Source organism: Atractosteus spatula, chromosome 13 (assembly GCF_055471065.1).
Source record: "Atractosteus spatula isolate fAtrSpa1 chromosome 13, fAtrSpa1.hap1, whole genome shotgun sequence".
Taxonomy (NCBI): Eukaryota; Metazoa; Chordata; class Actinopteri; order Semionotiformes; family Lepisosteidae; genus Atractosteus; species Atractosteus spatula.
This window is the reverse complement of record NC_142718.1, coordinates 39,115,177-39,134,818: the sequence shown is the minus strand read 5'-3', so window position 1 is coordinate 39,134,818 and position 19,642 is coordinate 39,115,177. Positions and strand designations below refer to the sequence as shown.

Sequence of the window (19,642 nt, the reverse complement as noted above, 5' to 3'; positions counted from 1 at the left end):
TGCCTGTTTAAACTAAACAGAACAACCTTAATTATTGAAATACCCTTGCGGTTTACCATCAGTTGCATTTGATGACTTTTTGTTATCTTGTGAAATGACTTACCGTTCTGCTTTACTCTTTAAAATATTGTATTTGCTCTACCAGTTTCTATTTATCACCTTGTACGTATAAAACTTTTATCAATCAAGTCAATTGTCATTGATTAGGTGGTTAAGCACAACTGCAAACAGTATATAAAAAAACTGATTGTTTCTCTAAAACAAATTAGTGTTTTATCACAAATGTGTGTGGTTGTAAAATCAAATACCATAATCACAAAAGACAGATTGCTAGATCAGAAAAGGACATTTTGGTCATTTTTCCATCAGGGCTTGTGGTTTCTGGGCGATAGTCAAGTCCTGAAACAAAAGCCTGTCACCATGCATGTTCTTTTGAAGTCTATAGGTGTTTCAACTCATTTCCTTTTATCCTTCTTCAGATCCAGTACAAGAAGGGCCACGACGAACGCAAGGCAAAGTACACCTCTCTGGCCAACCCTCCTGATGTGGAACTTGCCAAAAGAGTGTTCACACAGCGCAGTGATGTGAGTGTGTGCCTCATCAGAGAGGAAATATCTGACGATTGAAATAGATTCAGTACCCAAAGCTGACAACTGTAAAACTATCCTATTTTTACACACTGAAGTTTAATCTTTTGATGACAATTTTACAACAATTGCTAGATTAGACTAATTTTCCCCAAAAGAAACGACAACAAAATAGTAAATAAACATTTACTGCCCTATGTCAATACAGCTTATGATCATCAGCATTAAGGCTGATATTATACATTACGTGTTTTTGAAAATAAATGCCTGTTCTTGGCCAACATACACGATACAGTAGCTCTTTTGTAGCTGTAATATATACACATCTGCAATGCAATAGGCCGCAGAGTGTGATGTCTCAGTGTTGCCTTCAAGGGGTCAGTGCAGGACTTTTACTCAGGACCTCTTAGGGAAACAGCAGTCTGGCTTGCAGGGTTTGCTGTCACTCACAAGGCGACATGCTCCTGGATCTTACCCCTGCCAGCCAGGGGATTGTGTTCCTTGATGACAGGCTAGGAATAATAATCACGTACTGCCGAGGTTAGATATAATTGGAATGTTATAATACTTTCCTACCAGCTGTACCGCACAGCGTGGATGGTATCAGCCATATTCTAGATTCCATTTAAAACAAAACGGTTATGTGCGCTGATGTCAGTGGTCCTAAATGATGAGGGTTTGTATCATTATATTGTGCCTGTAACATGACATAAACAAATGTTCTTGACCAATCCCAATATAAAATGAATATTGTGTTTTATTAGGATGAGAGGCAGCTGTATTACGCTTTCTTTAAAGGTTTATATATTTTATACAAGACAAAAACTGTTTCTTCCCTTCTTTCAGCTCAAATACCATGAGGACTACAACAAAAATATTAAGGGCAAGTGGTGTGAAACTCCTTATTTTGACGTTGCTGTGGCAAGAATGGTTTCAGACAACCTCAGCACAGTAAGTAGTAAGAGCGCAAGGATCTCAAGAAGTGTTCACAACTCAGCTCACAGGAATACTGTATAAGCTATGCTCCAGTTGGTACCACTATGCTGAAAACATCAGAATTTAAACTAGGCTGTCAAAACTGTCCCAGACCATTTTAATATATCAGATCATTTCATTTTTATACAGTATTTTAGCAGATTAATTTTGGACTATATGTTACAGTATAGAATACTGTCCTTATTTTTCTAGAAAAACTAATACTGGAATATTTACACCCTCCTTTAAACTGCAGTTGAAATTTAATTGTATCGAAGCACTATAGTCTGCTACTGTATTTCATTTCATAAACAGGGAAAGGAAAGGACATAAGATGGGCTTCCATGCCCTTTTAAGAAAAAAAATGTTTTCCTGTTTCTTGAATGGTTATTTTCTCATCATCATCATCATTCTAATTTCAGAAAAAATACCAAGCTGATTATGAAGAAATGAAAGACCAAATTTACTTCATGCAAACAGAAACCCCGGAATACAGTATGAACAAGAAGGCAGGGAATGCTGCCAGCAAAGTAGGTATCCACGACCTGGTCTCAAGGAACTTTGGGTAGATACTGGATCGATTTAACACTGTAGAGTTAAAATAGTCTTGAGTGGAATATTGACCTAATGTACACTGAGGCTGAAAGGCAGTTAGGATGAGTAGGATTGTTTTTTTAGAGTTTATAACATATGGCTCACGCTACAAAGCAGCAGCTGTGTTGACCTTCAGATTCAGTGAAATCGTGAGTCAACACTGTGACTCTTTTATCATACTGGGAATGAAATGTTTAGCCAAGTGATGCAGCTTTATTCTGGTGCTCAGTTGTGTCTGATTGAAGTGACTTTCATCAGTGCAATGACTTTGGGTCTAGCAAGTGCACAGCTGCAATTAATGCTGTGTACTATAAATAACTGCAAAATTAGGGACTGCAGTGCAGCTGTCAGCTTGAAAGTCGATGTGCTTTTTATAGAAAGGGAATATACACACTGCACTGTTGTGTTCACACTTGGAGCATCACTTTCATCCTCAAATGTAGAATATTCAAAATTACTGCAAATTTAAACTGGGTTTGTAAATGTTGATTAATGGACAGGCCACTAGGCTGGAAATCTCTTTTGGCTAGACTCCCCCAGAAGAGCTGTGGGTTTAGTTTTATAATACAAAGTATTATCTGAGTGCATTCTGTAGTGGTTGAGTTTTCAAAACCAATGTCACCATGCACGGAGAGTGAACTGTGTTGCCAGCTCTCCTGTAACTTTCTTGCTTTTGCTTTTCTTAGGTGAAATACAAGGAAGATTTTGAAAAGACCAAAAATGTTGCAGATTACAATGTCCTTCCAGCCACAGAGAACCCTCTGCTGAGGCAGCTGAGATACGCTGGGACGATTCTGAGTGACGTACGTCTCTGATGAGAGTTTTAAATTAAACCTGTCAAATACTGGGCCAAACATGCAAGAGAGCATTTTTAACCATATTCTTTAAAGTTAAGAAATGATGTCCAGCTAAAGAAAATATATTATTTCCACAAAGTAAAATATTAATGTTATATCATGTTCAATGATTGTTTTGGAAACAGAAACATTGGCAGTGGTAATAATAATAATAATAATAATTTTTATGTGTGAACATTGATGTATCTAACATGTTTTAACAAGGCCCAATTGTGTTTAGCAAGGTTTGCAAATTAAATGCAGAAAAGGGAAAAGGCTATCGGAAATAAAAATAGTTGTCAGTTAAGTGTAATATTGCATTTTAACATACTGTATTGTATAGAAAGGAGGCACAGTGGTTAGCATTGTTGCCTCACAGAGCTGGGGTGCTGTGTGTTCTTGTATATTCAATATACTGTATTATATTGACTATTCTGTATGTACAGTGTAAAGTATATGCTAAAGGCCATACTGTATTTATCCACTTGAATCCCTATATTTGTGCTTTTTTTAATTACCAGTGGTGCTGTTTTCCATTGATTAATGGTTTTGCCCTTCTGTGCTCTTTCTTACAGAAAGTTTATAAGGACAGTTATGACAAAACAAAGGGAAAGAGCATTAATTACTGTGATACGCCTAAGTTCCAGCTTGACAATGTGCTGAAGAAGTTCTCTGATGTAAGTGTGGTTTCACGCTTTCTTTGTCAGCGTTTTTGTCAATCCAGATAAACCAGATCACTCATTACCTTGACCTTTTTGAATTTCTGTTGCATTAGGTTCGATATAAAAAAGTGTATGAGCAGAAAATCAAGGGACATTATATTGGTAGCTATGAAGATCCATATATGCGTCATTGTCAGAAAATGGAAGAGTTGAAGAGTGATGTAAGTACCTCAATATATTCATTTGAAATATGCATGTATATTTAGAAACTGTATAGGCTTGCTGTATATTTAGCTATGAAATAAGGTCTTACTGTGGATGTATGATAACTGAAACTACTTCTTTTAGTGTTTGATAAAACACTTTATCAGTAGCAATTGTTGCATATTGCAGTTTCTGTTTTAAAATTGGTCGTCAAGTTATTTAAATATCACGAGAGCGTCTAAAGTGTTTTTCGTCTCTTCTAACGATTCACCTTTATTTTCTAGAAAAACTACAAAGCTGACTATGAATTCGACAAGACAAAATGCTATTTTCCCCAGACTATTACCCCTGAATACGACGCTATCAAGAAATTGCAAGACTGTGCTGAAGTGAGTACTCACGTACAGTAGCACGACTATCAATTGTGATATTGCCATTTTTACAAGTTAATGGTTGCTATTAAAAACTGCCATTGTCTTGAATTACACTTACCTGAAATTTCCTGAAATATTTTACTGCATTTTCCGCTCTTTAAAAACGGAAGAATTGTTTTTGTGCCCCACACAAGTATTGTTTAATAACGTGGTTATTTTTAACGTGGTTAAAGATATGTTTTCCCCCTCCCCATACTTATTAATAAAATAAAATTGTATTTCTTTTCTTTTCAGAAAGTGTACAGGCAGCATCCAGACACGGTTAAATTCACTCAGGTGACAGATTCTCCTGTGCAAGTGCAGGCAGCCATCAATGCACAACAGCTCAGTGATGTAAGTAACCAGAAAACTCCTCAACTCTCGTTCACTTCGGTTCAATAACACATCAGTAACAGGGACGCTTCGTTGCCCGAGCTATGCTGAAATTCTGCGACTTCTCTGGATGTGAAAGACAGATGTAGGGTTGCGTGTTAAATTTAGGAACCTGGTCGGTTTGCTAAAAATAACTTCGCTGATGGGACTTGGTGAAATGCAGCTGAACGTTAAAACATAATCAACAGTGCCATCTACCGTTAGGAAGTGGAAGGGTTTATTCATATAATTGAGGACGTACCTTTTGATTGAGGTTGAATTATCCGAGGCTCACATGCATCTGATCTGAGCTGTTTTGCTCCTATATGGTTTGTTGTTTGGTTGATCACGACTGGTTGTCCTTTCTACTGAATTGGTTGGCGTGTCGAGCTACTCTTCCCAACGAAATCTGAAGTCTTAGAAAGACGTCTTAGACACATAAGCAGAGAATGCAGAACGGTGGCAATTTTTTTACTCTTCAGCCAACAGCTGAGTGAGCCCCTCATGTACTTCCTTGTGCTCTAGACATCTTAGTCGTTCCAGAAAACTAGATATGGAAGTGAATAAAGACAAAAATCAAGAGGCGAGGACAACAACAGCAGAGACTGAAGAATATACAGTACTGTATGCTGTATTCTAGCAGTTCACAACCCCATGTCTGCTGAGTTTCACTGCCTGGGACTTTAATCCCCAGTGCTATCTGTGGCCAACAATCGATCTGATTGCATGTTTAGCAGTTTCTATGCACTTAACATGTGAGGACAAAAAATTGTGATTAATGCTGTTTCTTTAAACGATCAACATGGTAATGTTTTACAGCAGAGGTTCAGTTGATGGATTCGCAGACTCTACCTTTTTCATGCCAGACCACTTAATGTTAAGCAGCTCAGCACGTCTAGGTCTGCTGCTGATCAGAAATGGTAAAACTTCCCCCAAAGTGATTAAAAAACATCCATATGTTTTTTCAGCTTAATTACAAGGAGAAGTATGAAAAAGAAAAGTTCAAATGCTGCCTGCCTCCAGACTATCCCTTCTTCATTCAATCCAGAGTCAACGCCTATAACCTCAGTGATGTGAGTATTGTGTTTCCAACATCATAAATAAAATTAAAAAATGTATAGTGGTGATGTATAAGGTAATGTTTGTTGTAATAACTGAATTTGTATTGTCATTTATGTACCTACAGTAATATGCTTTTAAAGGGATATGCTGTTGTTCATTCATTCATAATTACTGGATATGTTAAAACAGACTCTCTGATATTAACGCCCGATTCCCTCTCTCCGTGCTTCTCTCTCTGTCCCTCTCTCATGCTGTAATCCATGTGTGATAATGGTGGAATTCCCTCTGGGAAATTCCAGAACTGTTACAAGTACGAGTGGGAGAAAACCAAAGCCAAGAAGTTTGACATCAAGGTCGATGCGATTCCGCTTGTTGCCGCGCGTGCTCACACGAACATCGCCAGCGACGTAAGTAGGCAAACTTCGTGGCGGACTCTTCACATACCTCCTGGAAACTGAGCGAGGTGCCCGTTTCCACACTTGCGTTAAATGTAGTACAAGGATAACAGTTTTCTAATGCCTGCGATGTCTTAAATATGATATCATTATCACAAAGATATCTGTTAGGTGTATATTATTGATTTACTAGGAAAAGAGAAAATGCTGTTCGCACTATTGGCATGTGACATTCTCTGTCAACCAAGCGAGTACTATTTCCTGATTTAGCAATGGGGTGGCATACCAAACGCCATGTGTTCCGATTTCAGGTGAAATATAAGAAAGAGTATGAAAAATCCAGAGGGAAGATGATTGGGGCCCTCAGCATCCAAGATGATCCCAAGATCCTTCACTCCGTTCACGTGGCCAAAATCCAGAGCGAAGTAAGTGACATCTGCCTGCAGTTAGAAATCCTGCAGATGCCTGCAGACCCCTCTCTCTATTAACCTTGTAGTCAAATTGAGAAAAAAGAACAAAAGGTTTTTAATAGGAAGGAATTGTTCTGATACTTCAGACAGGTGTTGCAAGTAGTCCAGCCTGTTGGTAGCCCCCTGTCTAGGCAGATGCCCAGAAGCCCTGAAAATAAAACTCTCCACAACTGAAGAGGCTCAACAGCCAAAATGTTTTTTTCCTTCAGCGGAAACTAACCTTCGATTGCTCGTGTGCTGATGCAACTCTCTGCTCAAACCTCTAAAAGTCCCCAGGACAAAAGGAATCTAAGTTGTTGATTCTTGGAAGCTTTTTTTTTTGTCTCCCCTTCAATCTTCAACATTGTGTTTAAAAAAATAGTGCAGATTTTAATAGCCTTTTCCACCTGATCCTTTTGTGTCTTGCAGCGTGAATACAGGAAAGACTACGAAAAGATGAAGACCAAATACCACGCTCCTCTGGATATGGTGCTGGTAACTCTGGCTAAGAAGGCCCAGAGCATTGCCAGCAATGTAGATTATAAAACACTGCAGAACCGATACTTCTATCCCCCTGACAGCATTGCCCTGGAACTGGCTAAGAAATCCTATTCTCAGCAGAGTGATGTGAGTATCAGGATCCTGCAAACAGAGTGAAAGGCATCAAAACAGTTTTTATGGAGCTCATTTGAGTTGGTCTATCATGAAGGACCAAGTAGGACAAACCACATGCTCTCTCCATTAACAATACTCCATGGTTTCCATTCTTGTGGCGTGAAAATGTATTACCACATGAAACAGGTTCTTTCTGGTGGAGTTATTTTTATTTTATTACTTTATAGACCTGAGTTTAAACCCCTTTCAGAAACTACAGTCCATCTCTACCTACTGTAGAGTACAAAGCTATTAATTGCTGTTAATATACTATTAAGAAATGTGAACAGGCATGATTTTCTGTAAGGTAAAGGTATAGATTCGTAGCTTTAAGGATAGGTTTAATGTGTGTTGTATTCAAAAATATTGAGACACTTTCTGCAATTCTCTTTCTTGCCGTTAGAATGAATACAAGTCTGAGTACAATAACTGGCACAAGGGCACAGGATGGGTTCCTTATGGCTCAATGGAAGTGGAAAAAGTCAAGAAAGCTGGCCAGATCCTGGATGAGGTACCTTCATATATTTCATTTCACATAAAATTAATATAACTGATGTTATAAATGGTGTTACATCAGTTGTGAAAAACATGACTGATAAAACATATTATTTCAGTGAGATACATGTATTCAAATAGGAGTTAAACCTCTCCAATTTGAAGTGATTGCTGTAGTACAACTGTAGTACATACAGCAATGAGGTCTCTCCATGTAATGATTCATATACATGTAGAATAGCGGTTTCTTTAAACACATAAAAACATCAACTACAGTAGTGTAGTAAGCCCTAGTGTGATTATTTTAAAATCCGTTTTTATTTTAATGTTCTCATCACAAGATAAACCTTCCTCTACGGAATTCTTCACCAACTTTCAGATTATTTTCTGCACCGCAGCATCACTGCGTTTGCCGATTTGTTCTACATTTCTTCTTTACTCTTTCTAACCAGAAACGGTACCGACAGAAACCAGACACGGTTCCCTTCACCCAGATTGAGGATGACCCTGTCATGGTGCAAGCCAAGATAAGCCAGCAACAGAGAAGTGATGTAAGTCCAGTCTTGGCTTCCAGGAGGTGTGCACTACAGTAGCTGTTGGAACAGAGGGTGGTTATTGAGTTGTTATTAAACTTTTTTTTCATTTTCCTACAAGCTGAACTACAAGAAAGAAGGAGAGAAGGTGATTCACAAGTACTCACTGCCTTCAGACATCCCTGAGTTCCTCCAAGCCAGATGCAATGCTTACAACATCAGCAAGGTAAGCCCAGGAGGGACTTGGCAGCCAAACTTTGGAACAAGCTGGAGTTTACAGCTGGAAAGAAATCCAGAAATCAATCTGGACAACCTGTTTGTTGACTGAAAGGTGTGAAGGTCTTATCACCAGTATATACTGTACTGTACAGTACAGTATATGATGAGTCAGTCACAGCATCATGAGTCACATTTAAAAAGGCTGCTTATTTTTCCCCTTCAGAACTACTACAAATACGCCTGGGAGGAGACTCTTCGGAAGGGATACGACCTTAGGGTTGACGCTATTCCTATCATTGCTGCCAAGGCGGCTCGCAAGGCTGTCAGTGATGTAAGTATTTCACGTCAGTTCGTAAGACGTCAGTTCTATTTACATATCATTGCATGCATTTACATTATATTACCTATCAGCAGAAAGGAAGCATCACACTAGGCAGGAGCAGACTGTGATGTTATGACCTCCTGTAGACAATAATGTTATCCCTTGTTATTCCTGGATGTGATGATATTCCTTTTGGTAGCAATAATGTATTGCAGTCATTTTGTAAAACTATATGGTCACTCATAGAAAAATATTTAAGATTCTGTCCTTTTGTTTGTTCAAATTTGTTTTACAGTAATGCTCAATTATGGGTGTCCATTATACAGGATGTCTTAGTTTCACATGTCCAATACATTCCTTATGAAGTATATATCAAGTGTCTAGAAGTTTGTGTTACTCAGCATGCGAGCTCTAAAGGAATAAGTAGACGTTAATTCCACACCGAAAAGTAGAAACAGAAAAATAAACAACATCACAACAATGGAGCTTTCTCCAGGAGTGAGAAAGTGCCACATCTGTTGTTTTTTCTTTTTTTGTTACTTTTTCAAATACATTTAACCTCTATACAGTATATTAAGAATTACTGGTGAAATGTAAGTACAGTACTGACAAAATCATAATGTTGTTTTTGCTGTGGTTGACATGTTAAGCGCTAGTACATCATTCATAAAGAAGTGGTATGTGCTTTGTAAGCGATGTCTAACAGAATTACCCACGTTTTATGGTGAATTTTTGTTTAGTCTATATTTTGTATGTATTTTTATGCCCTTGCAGATAAATTACAAATTTATGCTTTCCAATGCAATAGAACTTTCCAATGCCTTCTCCACCTTCTCTGCCGCACAAAGCAGGTCCCCTTATTGCTATATTTTAATTGTGTACTCGTTAGTTAATACTCCTTTATTCTATATGTGTAAGAAAAGTATCCAAATGCATGACATAGGGATCTGTGTTTTGAACATTGCTCCTTCTTCTACCCACAGTATCAGTACAAGAAAGAATATGAAAAGCAGAGAGGTCACCACGTCGGGTTCCGCAGTCTGCAGGATGACCCCAAGCTGGTCCACTGCATGCACGTGGCCAAGATGCAGAGTGAGAAAGAGTACAAGAAGGACTATGAGAAGTCCAAGCTGAAGTACCACACTCCTGTGGACATGTTCAGTGTGATGGCTGCGAAGAAAGCCCAGGAGGTGACCACCAACACTGGCTACAAGCAGCTGATCCCCCGCTACACCCTCCTCCCTGACGCCATGAACCTGGCACTGGCCCGCAACATGATGAACATCCAGAGTGACGTGAGTCAGCTTCTAGGCTAAAATCAAATACACATCATCGTTATAAAAGTAACATACAGTACTGAGATGATAAATGATACTTAACTGTGGAGTGAGTGGCTTGCCCAGAGTTTGTTTGCTCTTAAAAGAATGTGTAAACCTTAAATGCAGGGACAAAGGGCCTATTGTACTGGTAGCAATAGTTTTGAATGATCTTTAGAATATACAGAAGGAGCAATATTTAGAACTTAGTCTGATTAAACCTTTTATTCTCTGATTGTTTGATGTTCCATTCCATTGGCGTGCTAAATATTTACTCGTTTATATCTCATTCTTAGAATCAGTACAAAGCTGATTACGACAGCTGGATGAAAGGAACGGGTTGGGTCCCCATTGGCTCTCTGGATGTGGAGAAGGTGAAGAAAGCCGGCCAGGCTCTGAGAGAGAAGGGCTACAGGCAGCACCCCGACACCATCAAATTCACCAGTGTGTCTGACACCCCTGTCATGGTGCAGGCCAAGATCAGCGCCCTCCAGCTCAGTGATGTGAGTTACCATGGGGTTTTTTAGGATTTACCTGATTAATGAAATTGAAAACCCACTCTTACCCTCGGATAGACATCTTTAATTTCCTTAGGTTTCTGTCCTTTTCTGAAAAAAATAAAAGAAAATAAGGATGTTTCCCTCTGTCAGGTTCATTGTACGGCACACAAACTGATGTCGTGGGCTTTGTCTTGCAGAGAGAATACAAAGCCAGTGGAGAGAAATTCAAGCACACCTATCATCTCCCTCCAGATGTTCCAGAGTTCATCCAGGCCAAGTGTAATGCTATTAATATTAGCAAGGTGAGGACAAAGAAACATTCTGTTTGTATTTTGTCCTGTAACACATGTTCTTATGCATTTTACAGTTAGTCAGTTAACGCTGATGCAAAGCTGGCTACAGCAGGGCATAGTATACATGTAGATCTTGCAGTTGAGCAGGACTATGCCTGTGAAGACCCATTACTTCCAGGGGTCAGTCTGCACAGTTTTTCTATACAGTAATGTTCAAGTTGGGACTATTGACACAATGTGAACCAGGTTCATTTGTAAATTCAGTAAAACACCACCATTTTAATTGGGTTTTATTCTCAGCTCTATGGAGTTGATCTCCTCAGACACTTAAACTTCTAGTTGTAGAATTGTAGAACTTGATTTGAAGAACCACAGAAAATAAATATCTTAGTATAAATGTTTAGCTTTCTTAAATTAAAAAACGCAGATACCTACCATGTATTTATAGGCATTCTCATTTTTTATTTATTTTCTGGCAGTACATCTTCCTTTATTGGGTACTTACCATTTCTGAGCTTAGATATTACAATATATTGGATAAGGGCATATGCTAATAATATATAATATTATTTTTTTCAGAATTATTACAAGTTGAACTGGACCCAAACTCTGCTTAAAGGACACCACCTGAAAGAAGATGCAATTCCTATTATTGCTGCTAAGGCATCCAGGAACATTGCTAGTGATGTAAGTGTGATGCACACAGTGTGATGAAAATCTGTATGTGTAATTCATTAATCTCTTACTTGCATAACACATAGGTTCAGGCTCTCCAATGAGACGAAGATGCACACCTCCACAGGAAGTTCTGACAGGCGATTGACTGCGATAGGTCGGCCTGGGTCATGTCCGTGAGGTCGTGTTTGGCGGCATTTGTCGGAAACTCCTTTAGCTTTCTACCGCTTAGGTTGAGGAAACCCGTTACTGCAGCCTCTTCCAGGACTCGGTCCAGCGAGCGGTTCCAGAAGGCGGGTCCTATTTCCATAACACTATCAAAATAATTGAATCGGAAATACACTAAATGAGCGTGAGTTTACAAAAGCGATTTGCTGTAATGGGAAATACGACAAATTGTGATTTTGGTAGAGGTTTATGAATTGCAAATGAAACCTTTATGAAGAACTTTCCAAAACTATTCATACACTTGATAAAATGGGATGATGATTCTTGCTTAAGAAATTGTAAATATTTTTAATAGTAATTTTAACAGCACTGCACAGAGCAAAGTCATTTTTGGCATAAATAATTAACTTGAGTCCAGCAACCACCAGGGTCACATTTATTCACACTCCTATAATTAGTATTTTGTAAATCCTCCTCCGGCACGGATTACACTGACTAGATGAGTCCTGTAGTGTGCAATGAGTTGTCAAGGGCCTTGTACCTCAGTGTTCAAAGAGCTCTCTGACCTTAACCATCTCTGATAAATGCTCCAGGGTCGCAAACAATGGCTGACCCTGCTCTCTGACCCCAAGCTTCTCTCCCTGTCTGTGTGTCTGTGTCTCATGGAGAGCAATCTGGGGTATGTGAAGAAACGAATTCCTAATGCAAGAAATCGTATAGGGCTAATAAAGTGATGTTATGTTATGTTGTTGTTACTACTGAATGTCTTCCATTTGTTACCACCTTTTATACTCCAGGTACACAGGAAATCTTCAGTATAGTCTCGAGGACTCCAAAGAGAAGAATTTTAAAGCAGATTTGTTATTGCTGAATTTTATATAAAGGGATATGTAGATGTTTTAAATGTGAACCGCTTGTTTTCTGGAATTCAAATAATTGTGAACAATTTTGTTTTGCTCTGTGCAATACTTTCATGATTACAGTATATCATTATTAGATTTTTTTAAACCAGACACATCATCCAATGTTTTGGATTGGCAAACTCTGATCAAAATATTTAACATTATTTTTAAATGTAATGCAAAAGCCCTTTTCTTTTTAGTGTACTTATAAAGTGGACTGAGTTTTATTTTAAGACATATATGTCCCAATGTTTACAAGAAAAAAATGATTTTCATATAATATAATAAAGTATTCATTTTTATATATATTTATACAATGAATGGTTTTACATTCACAATAGTTTACATATTGTTTTGCCTACAGTGAGAGAAGTTATGTGTGTTCATTAAAATCACAATTCCTTGTATTCACAGTACAAGTACAAACTGATATCAAGGAAGCACTCAAGGTATAGGCAGTAAAACAGTAGAGAGGAAACCTCTGTGGGATACTGGGGAGCAGATTCCAATGTGTCATTAAACTACAAATCTGTATCGTCACAGTACAAGTACAAACAGGCCTATGAGAAGGCGAGAGGTCACCACGTCGGGTTCCGCAGTCTGCAGGATGACCCCAAGCTGGTCCACTGCATGCACGTGGCCAAGATGCAGAGTGAAAAAGAGTACAAGAAGGACTATGAGAAGTCCAAGCTGAAGTACCACACTCCTGTGGACATGTTCAGTGTGATGGCTGCGAAGAAAGCCCAGGAGGTGGCCACCAACGCTGGCTACAAGCAGCTGATCCCCCGCTACACCCTCCTCCCTGACGCCATGAACCTGGCACTGGCCCGCAACATGATGAACATCCAGAGTGACGTGAGTTTTATCGCTTCAGTCAATTTTCTTACAAATTTCTTCCTGAACACTAAGATTATTCCGGAATGTAGAGTACCTCTGAAAAATTTTGCCCTACATAATGGCTTAAAAAAGCATCTGTTAGATTCACATTTTCTCATCCTTTTTGTTTTCAAATTTCACATATCAAGCAGGAGCAGTGTTCTATTTCTCTTCAACTTGTAGAGTAATGCTTGAGAGTGCTATGTGGAAAGTTTTTATTCTGCTGTGTTAGTATGAAGATTATTTCCCCTGTCTGTCTGTTTCTCCCTGTCAATACAGAATGAATACAAGAGTGAATACAACAGCTGTTTTAAAGGACTGGGATGGGTACCGATAGGCTCCCTGGAGGTGGAAACTGCTAAGAAAAGCTCTGAAATGAAGAGTGAAAAGAAGTACCGCCAGCACCCCTCATCCTTCCAGTTTAAGAAGCTTATGGACTCTATGGATATTGTTCTGGCTTCAGTCAATAACCAGATAATGAACAAGGTACACAGAGGCCAACTTACATATTTTAAAAACAGAAAAAAATGTTAAAGTTAAAGAACAAAGTTAAATCTCCATTTTCCTCAAATCTTTTTATCAGAGTAAACACAAATCATGCAACATAAGCAACTCAATGGGAAAAGAAGCCAAGTAGTCACATTTTCAAATAAATCATCTCGTTGAGGAAATGCCTTTGATTTTTGCTTGTGTAGATTGCAATTGTGTTGTACAACAGTCTAATTAACTGAAGTCATTCCCACTGTTTATAAATTCTATCAAAGTCACTTTAGCAAAGTTATATAACTGTATACCCTGAAAACGTTTATATAACTGAAATCTTGCCTGATACTTGTACAGTACGTTGATGTTTCAGCATGAATCAATAGCACATTTTACATATGGTGCCATGACAGTAACTTGTAGCTCTACATTATATGCTGTCTTTTTTCTATATTATTTTTCTTTTGCTACAGAAAACATATACAGAAGCATGGAACAGGGATAAGATCAAGATCCATGTTATGCCTGACACTCCAGAAGTTCTTTTGTCCAAAGCGAACCAGATCAATACCAGTCAGGTAGGCTTTCAACAGGTTTGAAGTATTCTTTAAAAAACAAGTTTTAATATTTCATCTTGTAATCAATTTTTTTTTATATTTTCAAAAAAGTTAGTAGAATTTACTTTCCACTGAAACAAAAGGAAAATATAAGATTCTGTACAAGTTGTGTGTTACCTGGTGCATGAAGCTGTAATGGATGAGTTTTATTTCATTCAAGTTTGAAGCCTTAGTCCAACTAATTTAAAAATTAGTTAAATTGACTGTTTTTTTCAATAAGAGGCTTGGTAAATTAGAAGAAAGTTTCGGATACATACACATAAACATTTAATTATTATGTGTGTATACTATCATGCAACTTTTTGTAGATTCTTTTATGTTGCAGATGTTATGGGGTTAAACATTTAAAGTGAGAGCTATGTGAGATTAATGTTGTGAAATTTAAGGCCTACACAGTATTTGTATTTCATTTTAGAAAGCCTACAGAGCTGGTTTGGAGGAAATGAAGAAGAAAGGCCATGACCTCAAAGCTGATGCCATTTCAATCAAGGCTGCAAAGGCCTCCAGAGATATTGCAAGTGATGTGAGTGAATCTTGTCTGATTTTAGTTTCTAGCTCTAGATATATTCAGATTCTGAGCTTTCTATCTAGGACAATATTCATAGGAAGTGAGGGTTATCCTCAGATTTTTTCATACCATCGGCATTGATAGAAATGTAAATGAGTCTGACTGCTAATTGCTGTCCATTCTTTTCAGAATTGGATTTTCATGAAATTGGGTTCAGGGAAAATAGAACTTTGAGATCAAACATGTTTTTTGCAAATTACAATTTATGAGTTGTATCATGTGTAGCATTTCATTTTTGTATTTTATCATTACTTTGAATTTTAATATTGTAACAGAGAAGAACTCAAGGTATAGACAGTAAAAACAGTAGAGAGGAAACCTTTGTGGGATACTGGGGACCAGATTCCATTGTGTCATTAAACTACAAATCTGTATTGTCACAGTACAAGTACAAACAGGCCTATGAGAAGGCGAGAGGTCACCACGTCGGGTTCCGCAGTCTGCAGGATGACCCCAAGCTGGTCCACTGCATGCACGTGGCCAAGATGCAGAGTGAGAAAGAGTACAAGAAGGACTATGAGAAGTCCAAGCTGAAGTACCACACTCCTGTGGACATGTTCAGTGTGATGGCTGCGAAGAAAGCCCAGGAGGTGACCACCAACACTGGCTACAAGCAGCTGATCCCCCGCTACACCCTCCTCCCTGACGCCATGAACCTGGCACTGGCCCGCAACATGATGAACATCCAGAGTGACGTGAGTTTCATCGCTTCAGTCATTTCTCTTACAAATTTCCTCCAGAACACTAAGATTATTGCCAAATGTACAGTACCTCTGAAAACCTTTACCTTTCATAATGGTTTGAAAATGCATGTTCTGTTAGATTCACATTTTCTCATCCTTTTCGTTTTCAAATTTCACATATCAAGCAGGAGCAGTGTTCTGTTTCTCTTCAACTTGTAGAGTAATGCTTGAGAGTGCTATGTGGAAAGTTTTTATTCTGCTGTGTTAGTATGAAGATTATTTCCCCTGTCTGTCAATTTCTCCCTGTCAATACAGAATGAATACAAGAGTGAATACATCAGCTGTTTTAAAGGACTGGGATGGGTACCGATAGGCTCCCTGGAGGTGGAAACTGCTAAGAAAAGCTCTGAAATGAAGAGTGAAAAGAAGTACCGCCAGCACCCCTCATCCTTCCAGTTTAAGAAGCTTATGGACTCTATGGATATTGTTCTGGCTTCAGTCAATAACCAGATAATGAACAAGGTACACAGAGGCCAACTTTCTACTATCACCAATATTTGGTCAAGTATTTCAAAATACTGCAAAATTAAATCTCCATTTTTTGTCAAATCTTTTCATCAGGTTCAACACAAATCACTGCAACACAATTGAAAAAGAAGTCTGTCAGAAACCATGTAGTCACATTTTCAAGTAAATCATCTTGTTGAGGGAGTTGCACCACAATCTAATTAACTGAAGTCATCACTACTGTTTATCATTACTATCACAGTCACTTTTGCGAAGTTGCTGTATATAACTGTATTCTATGGTACAGTTGTGATCTTGTTTGATATATTGATATTTTAGGATAAATTAAAAGCACATTCTAAATTTGGTATCTTATAGCTTAAAAACTTCTAGCTAAATCTTCTAGCTCTACATGATGTGCTATGTTTTTCTATTTTACTTTTTTTCCTGTAGAAAGCATATACGGAAGCATGGGACAGGGATAAGATCAAGATCCATGTTATGCCTGACACTCCAGAAGTCCTTTTGTCCAAAATGAACCAGATCAATACAAGTCAGGTAAGTTTTTTCAACAGGTTAGAAGTATCTTTTTTTATTTAAAAAACTATTAATATTTCATGTTGTAATCAAGAATTTACCTTCTCATTTCCAAAAGAAGTTAGTAAAATGTACTTTATTTTTTAAACAAATGGAAGATTTAAGTTTCTGTACTTGTTAACAGTAGCCTGGTGCATAAAGCTGTAATAGATTAGTTTAATTTCATACAAACCTGAGGCCTTAGTACAACTAATTTAAAGGTTAATTGAATTCACAGTTTTTTATTCCCAATAATTGGCTTGGTAAATTATAAGCCATTTTGAATATATACATACACATATTCTTTAAATCTGTGTGTGTGTATATCAATATGTAAAATGTCTTAGACTTTTGTGATGCAAAGATAGGTTTAAATACGTGAAGTGAGAGCTATGTGAGATTAATGTTGTGAAATTTAAGGCCTACACGGTATTTGTATTTCATTTTAGAAAGCCTACAGAGCTGGCTTGGAGGAAATGAAGAAGAAAGGCCATGACCTCAAAGCTGATGCCATTTCAATCAAGGCTGCAAAGGCCTCCAGAGATATTGCAAGTGATGTGAGTGAATCTTGTCTGATTTTAGTTTCTAGCTCTAGATATATTCAGATTCTGAGCTTTCTATCTAGGACAATATTCATAGGAAGTGAGGGTTATCCTCAGATTTTTTCATACCATAGGCATTGATAGAAATGTAAATGAGTCTGATTGCTAATTGCGGTCCATTCTTTTCAGAATTGGATTTTCATGAAATTGGGTTCAGGGAAAATAGAACTTTGAGATCAAACATGTTTTTTGCAAATTACAATTTATGAGTTGTATCATGTGTAGCATTTCATTTTTGTATTTTATCATTACTTTGAATTTTAATATTGTAACAGAGAAGAACTCAAGGTATAGACAGTAAAAACAGTAGAGAGGAAACCTCTGTGGGATACTGGGGACCAGATTCCATTGTGTCATTAAACTACAAATCTGTATCGTCACAGTACAAGTACAAACAGGCCTATGAGAAGGCGAGAGGTCACCACGTCGGGTTCCGCAGTCTGCAGGATGACCCCAAGCTGGTCCACTGCATGCACGTGGCCAAGATGCAGAGTGAGAAAGAGTACAAGAAGGACTATGAGAAGTCCAAGCTGAAGTACCACACTCCTGTGGACATGTTCAGTGTGATGGCTGCGAAGAAAGCCCAGGAGGTGGCCACCAACTCTGGCTACAAGCAGCTGATCCCCCACTATACTGTCCTTCCTGATGCCATGAACCTGGCACTGGCCCGCAACATGATGAACATCCAGAGTGACGTAAGCTTATTAAGCTTCTCGTGCTTCTTAGAATAGTCTAGACTTCAATAAATATTAATTTTGTATGGGTAAAATGTAGCTCTTGAACACTCCTGCATGCTTGCAGTGTACACATGGTAATAGATATTTACTGTACATACAGACAGTGAAACAAGCATGTGGAAGATCTATTGAAAGAATCCAGGACAGTTGTGCAATTATAATCCTTTAGGAAGAGCATGTCAATATATTTTTAGAATTATTATGGAAAGAAATAGTGCAATATATGTTTTAATATTTATTTATATTTAATATATAATTTTATTTATAATGTCAATATATAATTTAAATGTAATATACTGTATTTAAAATGTATATTTTAATTTTAAATGGGTAGCCTAGCCATGCTGTTGAAGCTGATGCCCTGGTTTAGTTCAAGAATGGACTAGAATGGATCCTTGGACTGACTACCTCCTAGCTTCCAAATGGGCCTGAATGACCTCTTCTTATTTTTAGCTTTTGTTGTGTTCTCATCTTATACTACTACTAATGAAAAAGAACACAACACATTTTTTCCCCCTTTCCTTCTAGAATCTGTATAAAGCTGATTACAATGACTTCATGAAAGGCCTGGGCTGGGTTCCCATTGGCTCACTAGATGTGGAGAGAAACAAGAATGCTGGCATCATCCTGAGTGATAAGAAGTACCGCCAACACCCAGACACTATCAGTTTCACCAGTGTTCCAGATTCCATGGAAGTGGTGTTGGCGCAGAGCAATGCCAAGATCATGAGCAAAGTAAGTGCCTGTGAAAAACAACGGTTCTCCACCAGAATACATTGTGTCTGTGCAGGTATACATTCACTTTTGAATTTGTACCTTCATATATTTCTAATACCACCCTGAATGTGTAAATGTGAGGCCATTATAATAACAAACCTTAGTATTTTGTTTATTCCAATGGATCTCAAAGCACTTCAGATGTAATCGGAGACCCATTTCATTTGACGCTGAAATGCAGTGCTCACCTGGGTGGGTCTCTATGCAGGAGCAGATCAGTGGGAGAACTGTGAAATTTACTGAAGTGTGAAATTTAGGTAAGCAGGAAATTTAGATTGTGCAAACCAGTTTAACATTTCGTCCAAAGGCCAGTATGTCCTACCGCACGGGTGGCCTAGGTCACCATTATGGGGCATTGATTTTTGCCATTTCTATTCCGAAGGAAAGAGCTCCACCTACAGGTCCACCAGCATCACTTACAGAAGCAATCTGTTTTTCTTTAGAGACCTTCCATTGCAGTTACTGTATATCCAGGCCTAACCCGGCTTAGCCTCTGAGATCTGAAGAGATCAAGCGACACTGTGTTTCAAGTAATTTCTTGAAGGATATATTTAACACTGTATTTAGAACAATATATATAGCACGTTCCT

General features: G+C 38.1%; 1 protein-coding gene across 16 annotated transcripts in view; it reads left to right on the top strand.

Moving 5' to 3' along the window:
* The window catches only part of neb (nebulin), a 90,008-nt gene that overhangs the window by 9,325 nt on the left and 61,041 nt on the right, over positions 1 to 19,642 (top strand). For all 16 annotated transcript variants that reach the window (XM_088931419.1, XM_088931432.1, XM_088931420.1 and 13 more), the window contains 30 exons: positions 480 to 584; positions 1,434 to 1,538; positions 1,985 to 2,092; positions 2,843 to 2,959; positions 3,568 to 3,669; positions 3,768 to 3,875; positions 4,143 to 4,247; positions 4,527 to 4,625; positions 5,612 to 5,716; positions 6,005 to 6,112; positions 6,412 to 6,525; positions 6,979 to 7,176; positions 7,607 to 7,714; positions 8,151 to 8,249; positions 8,353 to 8,457; positions 8,674 to 8,781; positions 9,756 to 10,067; positions 10,385 to 10,591; positions 10,786 to 10,890; positions 11,461 to 11,568; positions 13,170 to 13,481; positions 13,782 to 13,988; positions 14,459 to 14,563; positions 15,018 to 15,125; positions 15,554 to 15,865; positions 16,169 to 16,375; positions 16,814 to 16,918; positions 17,386 to 17,493; positions 17,922 to 18,233; positions 18,804 to 19,010. In XM_088931419.1, the coding sequence (XP_088787545.1) occupies positions 480 to 584; positions 1,434 to 1,538; positions 1,985 to 2,092; positions 2,843 to 2,959; positions 3,568 to 3,669; positions 3,768 to 3,875; positions 4,143 to 4,247; positions 4,527 to 4,625; positions 5,612 to 5,716; positions 6,005 to 6,112; positions 6,412 to 6,525; positions 6,979 to 7,176; positions 7,607 to 7,714; positions 8,151 to 8,249; positions 8,353 to 8,457; positions 8,674 to 8,781; positions 9,756 to 10,067; positions 10,385 to 10,591; positions 10,786 to 10,890; positions 11,461 to 11,568; positions 13,170 to 13,481; positions 13,782 to 13,988; positions 14,459 to 14,563; positions 15,018 to 15,125; positions 15,554 to 15,865; positions 16,169 to 16,375; positions 16,814 to 16,918; positions 17,386 to 17,493; positions 17,922 to 18,233; positions 18,804 to 19,010 (4,509 nt within the window). The remainder of the gene's footprint in view (positions 1 to 479; positions 585 to 1,433; positions 1,539 to 1,984; positions 2,093 to 2,842; positions 2,960 to 3,567; positions 3,670 to 3,767; positions 3,876 to 4,142; positions 4,248 to 4,526; positions 4,626 to 5,611; positions 5,717 to 6,004; positions 6,113 to 6,411; positions 6,526 to 6,978; positions 7,177 to 7,606; positions 7,715 to 8,150; positions 8,250 to 8,352; positions 8,458 to 8,673; positions 8,782 to 9,755; positions 10,068 to 10,384; positions 10,592 to 10,785; positions 10,891 to 11,460; positions 11,569 to 13,169; positions 13,482 to 13,781; positions 13,989 to 14,458; positions 14,564 to 15,017; positions 15,126 to 15,553; positions 15,866 to 16,168; positions 16,376 to 16,813; positions 16,919 to 17,385; positions 17,494 to 17,921; positions 18,234 to 18,803; positions 19,011 to 19,642) is intronic.